At 34.9% G+C, this 9,518-nt stretch overlaps 1 protein-coding gene across 3 annotated transcripts; it reads left to right on the plus strand.

Annotated features, from left to right (window-relative positions):
* The first annotated feature begins 727 nt into the window (after positions 1 to 727).
* Positions 728 to 8,785, plus strand: LOC116108620 (probable transcription factor PosF21). Of its 3 annotated transcripts, none has more exons than XM_031394864.1 (5): positions 728 to 779; positions 1,433 to 2,154; positions 4,145 to 4,277; positions 4,452 to 4,536; positions 7,557 to 8,785. In XM_031394864.1, exons 2-5 carry the CDS (start codon positions 1,442 to 1,444, stop codon positions 7,955 to 7,957), a joined length of 1,332 nt encoding a protein of 443 aa, XP_031250724.1. In that variant the 5' UTR covers positions 728 to 779; positions 1,433 to 1,441; the 3' UTR covers positions 7,958 to 8,785. The 3 variants fall into 3 exon arrangements, with proteins under 3 accessions (XP_031250724.1, XP_031250722.1, XP_031250723.1); XM_031394862.1 differs by having other exon boundaries at positions 739 to 1,051; XM_031394863.1 differs by having other exon boundaries at positions 739 to 1,043.
* Positions 8,786 to 9,518: the final 733 nt, after the last annotated feature.

The following is a 9,518-nucleotide window of genomic DNA, read 5'->3' on the forward strand; positions in this document are numbered from 1 at the left end:
TTGAATTTGATTTCTAAAATTTAAGTTTTAATAATTAAATCAAACATAATAAAAAATTGAAAGTTTGACTGATGTATACATCTCATGTATATATCAAATTCTCTAAATCTTAAAGTAAATATGGTATTTTACGAATAATTAATATCTTACTTATATTATTAATTCATTTTAATGTTAATGTTATTGTAAGGGACGTGTAACATAATTTTGTCAGATTCTCCAATTCAAGTGAACAAATCACTTTATATAATATAATCATCTCACTTATTATATTAGCTCACAACAACGTAAAATATATGACATCAAATTTGATTTTTTGAAGTTTAATTTTTAACAATTGAATCAAACATAATAAATAATCGAAAGTTTAAACGACAATTATACATCCCAAGTAATATATTCAATTTTCAACTTGAAGAGTGGACGTGGTAATTTACCTAACATTAACATTTTACGTACATTATCAACTCATTTTATCGTTAATATTGTCACGACGAACATGTACCATTATTTTGTATGATTTTCTAATTCAAGTGAACAAATTACTTTACATTACCATCGCTCTTACCATACCACCATGGTAACACACGAGTGTTTTTATTTCCCAAATAAAGCAAGTTCAGAGGGCATTCTAGTCCAAAAAGGTACAACAGCATAACAGCATACGCTTTTACACATGCCCCACTTACCCTTATTAAGTAACATCCACTGTTTATTAAGAACTAAAAATCACAAAAAAAGAAATAAAAAAACCCCAAGAGATTTTCCATTTGTTCTCTGTAAGAAGCAATCTTTCTCAGTTTCTCAGATCTTTAAATTATTTTAAATTTTTTATTCCCTTTTTACAAAAAGCCTGTGTAAGATTCTCTCTGTTATAATTTTTTTTCACTGTAATGAAAAAAAAAAAAAACCATTTTTATAATTCGAAGAAGATCTAGCTAGAAAGAAAATTCGCCTTGGATTTTCCGGGAAAGTTACTGAATTTCCTGGAAAGTTTTGGTTTTTCCTGCAACCCGGATTTAGATTTCACTTGGGTCCAAGAGGTTCTAGGGTTTGCTTCTTCTTTGAATCTTCATTTCTCTGTTGTATTGTGTTGTAGTTAGTTTGTTTAGTGATTTGATAGATCTTTTTCTTTCAAAATTTACTTGTTTAAGGTTTGGTTTTGCCGTTGTGTGATCTGTTTATGCTTAGTTGTGGAATTGAAATTTGTATTGTTAGTGTTTTCTGGGGGTTTCATTGAATTCTCCATTTAATTTGGTTTGTTTGGTGTTTTGTTGAGTTGGGTTGAGTTATATATCGATTTCAAGGTGTTGTTGGGTGTCAAAATTGTGTCTTGATTAGATGCGTTGAGAAAGATAACGATTAGTGATTAGGATTTTGTTCATATCATTGATATTCTTATTCGGAGAGTTTGGGGATTTTTTTTTTCTAGGGTGTCTAGATGGATAAGGATAAATCTCCGAGTCAGGTTGGTGGTTTACCGCCTCCATCTGGTCGTTTCTCGAGCTTTTCTTCAACTGGGAACCCTAATTTTAATGTGAAACCTGAGCCAACGACGTCGTCATCGTTCCCGCCGCTAGCTCCAGGTGGTTCTATCTCTGACGGGGCACATTTCACTCATCAGTCTGATTCTAACCGTTTTAGCCATGATATTAGCCGAATGCCTGATAATCCACCGAAGAATGTGGGCCACCGTCGGGCTCATTCTGAAATCCTCACTCTGCCTGATGATATTAGCTTTGACAGTGATCTTGGTGTGGTTGGCGGTGCGGATGGGCCATCTTTCTCGGATGAGACTGAGGAGGACTTGTTGTCAATGTATCTGGATATGGATAAGTTCAATTCTTCAACAGCAACATCTGGTTTTCAAATGGGTGAGCCATTGGCGGCTCCAGTTCCAGCACCAGCAGCAGCCCCGGCACAGGCGGCGGCTGGTGGTGGTGGGAGTTCTTCTGTAGAGAATGCAGGCGTTGGGTCCACTGAGAGGCCCAGGATTAGGCATCAGCATAGCCAGTCAATGGATGGTTCGACAAGTATTAAGCCAGAGATGCTCATTGGGGGTTCAGAAGAGGCGCATGGTGCTGATTCTAAGAAAGCTATGTCTGCTAACAAGCTTGCTGAGCTTGCTCTTATTGATCCAAAGCGTGCAAAAAGGTATGCTTTATATGAGCTGAGATCGTAAAATGAATTTTAGTGATCTTTGTTTGTTATGAACTTGATGTCAGTTATAAATTTACTTTTTCTAGCATGAAATACTTTTTTATTTGTTTTTGTTATTGCCCTCGTATTTATATGTAAAAGAAAAATAATTGTGAACGCTTTACTTGAATTTTAGAGGTAAGCATGCGTGAATGGAAAGTTTTCTGTGGCTATTTAAATGTGTAGGCTCTTTTTAGAGAAATGATGTTATCTTTTAGCTCTGTTTTTTACAAGAAACTGATTGTAAAGTCAAAACTCTTTGATTATAGTTAATTGAACTGTAAAATATTTCTGCATTATATTAGATGGAATTGTATTTTCCTATTAAACTGTGCTCAGTTTAGAATGTATTTATGGCACTTGAGGGAATTATCTTAAGAGTATCGAAACTTAGATGGCATTTAATCAGTAAAACATTGTGTGTTATTGGTGTGATGGGAAGTAGGTGAACATGGATTGTGCTAGAATCCAAACCGATACAACCCAATTTTGAGACCCAAATGAAGAAACCAACCTAACCTGTGCAATGCAATTAAGATTGTGTACAGGGACTGCTTTTGTGAACGTTATGTTCAAATTCTAACACATTGAAGAAGCCTATCCGGAAAAATAGTGATCACACGTGTTTTCTCCATCTACACTATCAATTTTTTATTAGTTACCTAAAGCCAGATATCCAATAGTTTTAATATTTAGGCAACTATTAGTCACATCAACCATTTATGTTTATGACATACCAATGTTTGTGGACATAGTTTGGTAAAACAGATAGATAAATTATTCTGTGGAAAATCTGTATACTAAGGGCTAATAAATATTAAAAAAAAAAATTCAGGAAATGTATACTTTAGTGAAATCTTCAAATTTATTTATTTTTGATAAGAAACTAGCCGAAGTTAGATCTATACATTATCTGAAACTTCTATCCTAGAATGAAGAGCTCACCTGGCACTATATGCAATTATGCCTAGAAACACATTTCATGGTCCATTATATATTTTATACTTCTTGAAAAGATTCAAATAGAAATATTTATTTAGGCCATATCAATGATGATAGTTAAGGCAATGGGTAGATACCATAAATTGAGAACACTTAACAACATTTTTTGGTTTAATGTATAGTTCTTAACTTCCAAACAATCAAATCGAAGCTCATAACCTCCCATAATTATTACTCCTAAGACCACTTGACTTCAAGCTATTTGGAGATGAATGCTTTCCCTCAAACAAAATATCTGGTATTTTGATACTAAGATTTTGATGGCTATCACGGCCTAATATGTGCCCTGTACTCACTCTGTCCAATTGCAAGCCTTTTTTTTTTTTTTTTTTGCTATAGGAAATGAAAGGGTTGTATTACTGTATAAGAGATACAGTAGAAGACCAGGTGTCCGCAATTGTAAAAAACAAAAACAACTGCATGATTGAATTGAATCTTCGGCATTGTGATTAACTAGTGAATATAGACAAAAGAGTAATCTTTGCTTCCCAAAACCCTTTAGAAACTCACTACCTAACAACCCCTTCTGGATTGAGTTGAATAAAGAAGAGACGAGTTTTGGAAATCCGTAGAAATCGAGGACCAAGAAGATGCTGGAAAGCAGATCTTGTCCTATAAATTGCTGACTTCTAGTTCATACCTATAGGCAAGTGAGTTGTGAATCTATTCCATTAGCTCATGGCTCTACTGTTATACCATATCTTCTTTTACATAATGATGCTTTAGCAAGAACTGTAGGATGTGGTATCAATGTGTGCTTTCATACATACCTGCCCTTTTAGTTGGTTTTCTTTCTGCTGAAGTTTAGCTTTCCTTGTTTGTATGCTCTCTCTCTCTCTCTCTCTCTCTCTCTCTCTCTCTCCATGAAGATTCTTCTCGTTCCTCTTTGTTTTATGTTGCCCATACCATTGACGTTACAGTCTTGTTTTATGCAATCTGATAGGATCTGGGCAAACAGGCAGTCAGCTGCAAGGTCAAAGGAAAGAAAGATGCGATACATAGCTGAACTTGAACGGAAAGTACAGACACTACAAACTGAAGCAACCTCATTGTCTGCTCAATTGACTTTATTGCAGGTAAGTTCATCAATGCTGCAGAGTCATTTTTGTCAGACTTCACATATTGGTTTTCTTTGGTATGGATGTCATGACTTATCTTTTTTGTTATGAGCTTTCGCAGTTTTAAGCTTATGTTGAATGTATTTCGCCAACAGTAAAATTAATTGATGTAAATGTTCATCTTATGAGCAGAGAGATACAAATGGTCTGACTGCAGAAAACAGTGAATTGAAACTGCGCTTGCAAACAATGGAGCAACAGGTCCACTTGCAAGATGGTGAGGTTCTCTTGGGAACTTTCTTATAATGACTAATATTCAGTTTCAGTTGACTTATTGTTTCTCTTTCATCTTATTTCTGGTTTTAATAGACTTACTGAGACCATATTGTCCAAGTTAATAATTTGTATTATTTTCATTTTTCCACGAGAATTCTAACTTTGCCAAGAACATGAAAAACACACTTTGATGCTTTGTATTTGCAAACAGCTGAAGGTTGCTTTTGTTGTCAGCTATGTGTTTACACACACACACACACACACACACAAATATTCTATGTGAATGTCAAAGCAAGAGATAGATAGAGAGGATATACTTATTCTTTCTCTTTTGTTGAGGAGGGTTTGAATCCTCACATGGTTCAATTTCATCCTCTTAAGATTTTACAACTTTTTACTATTTCGTTTCAATATGTTTATTACCTGTTGTTGCCTGTTAATTATTATATTTTTTTCGGAGCTTTTCTTGCTTCTGGAGTGCTCACACATCAGCATGCGATTGTTTGTTTAACATTTTCTGTCTGTGTTCTGATGTGCGGCCCTGTGTTGCTTCCATGTTAGCAGCATAACTTTATCGTACCTTTATGTGATGCATGTTTGATCTGTGGCCATGTGACATCATGTTTATGGAAGCCTTTTTCTTCTTTAGGTGTGTTAATTTTTGTTTAGGATTGATTTTGCTTATGTTTGTAATATATTAGGATGATATAATAATATTAATAATAATCAACTTGAGAGGTTCCTGAACTGTTTTGGTGGTTATTTAGGAATTTGATTTACTTACTATAATTAATAGGTCACATCCTTGATTGATAACTCTGGTGGTGAATTCCATTCACCATGGGAATCAAAGTAAAACTTGTTAGTGGAAGTAAGAAACTAGAAAGAAAAAGGAAAAGATATGATGAAACTTGAAATACTTACAGTAGCCTATGATGCCTTATAATGTAATCTTCATTCATTTCATATTGTTATTGAATGCCATATCTCAAATACTCCTAATACGTATGCAACAGCTCTTAAATGTACCCACAATTGCCTTGGAATTTAATTTTAAGATTTTGAAAGTGCATCACTAGTTCTTATTGCATATTCTGGATGGATGGTTATTGAACCCATGTAAAATGTTAGGACAGTTCAACTATTTTAGTATTACATAGGAATGTTGCTGTAATCCGTTACTTACCAAGTGTTGGAAGATTTTATTACATGTATGGAGAAGTGATTAGTTTTAACATAAGATCACTTTTACTTTTTTTTTTTTTTTATTCACATGCATGGTATCATATATGTGTGTATCATTATTATCTTACATCGTATGTGAAACATTTCAACTTTTCACTGAATATTTTCTGTTAGAAACCGATGGATTTTTTTTTTGGGTGACCGGGCATGTTCGGGCCAGTTTAGCTCAAAACCTCAAAAGTTTAATTTTATATAAAAATATTTACAATGAGATTTATTCTCCCAGATTCAGAAACTATTGCTTTCTAATGTAAATATACAATTTCTCTTCTTTTCAAGTTTCTCTCCTTCTGTATGTTATACAATTATTTTCATTGATAATGAGTTAAAGAGAGATGCATCAAATCTACATCCACGTATTTCACTGTTTTAATAATGTCTATGTTTTAGTTGATTAATGTATTATTATGCCAACTCAATAATATTATACCAAATTATCTGTCGAAGAAAGTTTCCGTGCCGAATTAGAAGGCTTTAATAAACGATCTTTTTTTAATTTGAGTTTTCATTTAGCTTTTCTTGTTGATAAACTTTGTAGGCTTCTTCTAAGTTTGGAATGTTGGAAGATATAAAATTACATCACATTGTTCGATGTTTGGATTGTTAGAATTCACTCATATAACATGCATTATTATTTCAATCTTAACAATCTTTGCCCCTTCTCTTTTACATGTTAACTTTTTTAGCTGCTATAACCCTTTCAATTTTTTATTATATGTGAATGAGAACAATTAGTTTGGGTGCATAAGTTAGAATTTCTGTTGGACATGGTGTTGTCACTTGGCAGATTACGAGGTTCTGGGTAGTGGCTACTGCTGACCTTTTTAAATTTAGTAATGTAATGAAATATCTTTTATGCTTTTTGTTTTTGGTTCTAATTTTGGTTGTCTGGAGCTTGCATATCCTTTGGTGGCTTTCTGATGACACACTTCAGTGGTTTGTAATGACACGTTAGTTAATGCTTTCCAGAGTGGCTAACAATAAGCTGGTTGACTGCAAATGGAATTTGTCCAGTTGATATACATTGATATGTAGTGGTAATTTTTAGCAATGTTTTCCCCTGAGGAGTAGCCTAGTTGGTTAGATTTCTTATGAGGAAACAAAAGGTCTAGGGTTCGATCACCCTAACCACGACCTTGTTGAGGGACTCAGTTTAATTTGTGTTTTTGTGTGGAGTGGGGCAGTTGTGGTAAAATATACATATATTAATGGTGTTTTTGTGCTGTGTGTGCTTGTATGTTAAGAAACTAGTCTCCTTATGTATTGTCGTTTACTTCTTGTTTTTACTTGTTTGATAAGAAGTTAGTTTCCTTGTGTTGTCATTTACTTGCTAATTTCTGGAGATACGTTACACTTTGTTGCTGTTACTCTTATGGTTATGATATTACCATAACATTTTTCTATATCTATAAAGATACTGCTATAAAAGTGAATGGTATTCTCAGTTTCCATAGATGGATTCTCAGTGCAACACTTGGTGCTACTTCGTGCTTGAGTTCTGTATATGTGGTATTCGTTGAATTTGGAATAGTATTATCTTTATTGCATTTAAATTTATTGAATGGATTCTAAGAGAAGTAGCAAAATCTTTGTGAGGAAGTTAAATCTGCATAGGCTGTTCTATTCATATACCTTAACAGTCTTATATTATTAGCACAAATAGAACTATAATAGCTTTCTTTTCCACTCATTAACTTGGTATTTATATTTAACTGTCTCGGTTTTATTAATGACTATATGTGATAATATTGTTTTTACTGTTTTCTGTTTTTACAGCACTAAATGATGCATTGAAGGAGGAAATCCAGCATCTGAAGGTATTGACTGGCCAAAATATGCCGAATGGTGGACCTATGATGAACTTCTCTTCTTTTGGAGCTGGCCAGCAATTTTACCCAAATAATCAAGCCATGCATACTCTTCTAACCGTGCAGCAGCTCCAGCAGCTCCAGATTCACTCTCAGAAGCAGCAGCAGCAGCAGCAACATCAGTTCCAACAGCACCAACTGCATCAGCTTCAACAGCAACAGTTGCAGCAGCAGCAGCAGCATCAGATGCAGGAGCAGCAACAGCAACAACAACAACAATCTGGGGACTTGAAAATGAGAGGACCAGTTCCTTCTCCAAGCCATAAAGATAATGCTTCAGATGTCAACCCTTCTGCCGCAAAGGACTGAGGAGTGAATCGGGCAGTTTTCAGAATCTTATTTTAAATTTGTCCTCAGATAGGATATTCTTACCATTTCTTGTAGTTCGCTTAGATGCAGCTTTAGACATTTAATTTTAGGCAGTGACCTTCTTTTTAGTTGGAGACTAAATTATAAGAGTTACCTATCATATTACATCGTATAGTCTATTTAGTGACTTTGTTACAGTGGCGTGTCCCTGATTTATCTATTACATCACAATTTTGTAAGATTTCCTTTCTTTCACGCCCACACACACAGAAATTCAACCCCGTGTTGTCTTTTATTTACATTCTCTTGGCTCATAGAGAATTGTGGTGTGCGTGCCTTTGTCATTATTCAAGTGGAGCTCATTGTGAAAGACTGCTGATTCATTTGCATTGTCTGTGATTCTGTAGTTGGTTTTCTGAAGCAGGATTCCAACAGTATTTTGATAATTCTGAAAGGCAACGTGGCGACTGCCGCGTCTCTTTCACTGTCATCTACCCAAGAATGCAGTTCACAGTCAGATCCGTTCTTCCTCTTGTTCAAATGTGTTTTCAGGTCACTCGCGTCCAACTTGGTGAGCTTTTAAACTAATTCTTTCTTGGTCTAGTTCTTCACTCAGGTGGTTTCTGGATATATTTTAGGGTACTTTTCTTAGAAACGCTTTCTGGGTAGAAGCACTTTCTGTAATAATGCCAAGTGTTTCTTTAAAACGGGTATTCCTTTGTTTTAGAAACACTTCCTGTTTGAAAATGCTTTTAATGATTTGAAAAAGCATTTCAAACCGTACCTTGTTTGGGAAAAGATTCATGCCAGTCATTTTTATTATTCTATATGAATCATTCTTTAATCAAGATGTCCTGGTATAAATTTTCAGAATCATAGATATATACCGTTGGATTTATTACATTGGATTTAAATGACAGTTTACAATTCAAATCAATGGTGCATATGGATGGACTTAATATAAATTGGTGGATATGTATGGTCCTGTTGGGCTCCGTTTGGCTCAAGCTTGGGAATACTACTTTTAGTATTCTCAATAAAGTTAAAGTGTAAAATACCCAAAAAACTCACAATATTATCCAATATTATTCATTTTTTTTAAACCTCCTAAATTTGTTAATTTAATTAAATACCCTTAAATATTTTTTTTTCGAAATTGTAAAAACACTCCTAAACCCACATTATACCAGATTTCGGCTATCACTATCGAAAGTTGGCTGGAATCTGGTAGGATGGCACACTACTGGTTGGATATTGCCAGTAGTGCACCGATCTAACATTTTTTGGCCAGATCCACGATGGATTTGATCGGAAAAGGCCAGATCTAAGGTCAAAGATCTGGCCGTTGACAGCCATATCTTTGGCCATAACCAGTCGTTAACGACGGCCAACATATAGTCGTTATTGACTATCAATGATGACCGTATCTTTGGCCGTCGTTGACGAAGATCTACGGCCAGATCTGGCCGTCAATGGCCAAATCTAGCCGTAGATCTAGCCTTTGCCGGCCAGATCCACCGTGGATCTGGCAGGAAAAGGTCATATTGACGCACGACCAGCA

The sequence above is a fragment of the Pistacia vera genome, unplaced genomic scaffold, assembly GCF_008641045.1.
Source record: "Pistacia vera cultivar Batoury unplaced genomic scaffold, PisVer_v2 Contig567, whole genome shotgun sequence".
Taxonomy (NCBI): domain Eukaryota; kingdom Viridiplantae; phylum Streptophyta; class Magnoliopsida; order Sapindales; family Anacardiaceae; genus Pistacia; species Pistacia vera.

Coding starts and splice junctions, on each gene's coding strand:
- LOC116108620 (XM_031394864.1), top strand. CDS start 1,442: ATGGATAAGGATAAATCTCCGAGTCAGGTTGGTGGTTTACCGCCTCCA. Junction 2,155..4,144: donor GATCCAAAGCGTGCAAAAAG/GTATGCTTTATA, acceptor GCAATCTGATAG/GATCTGGGCAAACAGGCAGT. Junction 4,278..4,451: donor CTCAATTGACTTTATTGCAG/GTAAGTTCATCA, acceptor TCTTATGAGCAG/AGAGATACAAATGGTCTGAC.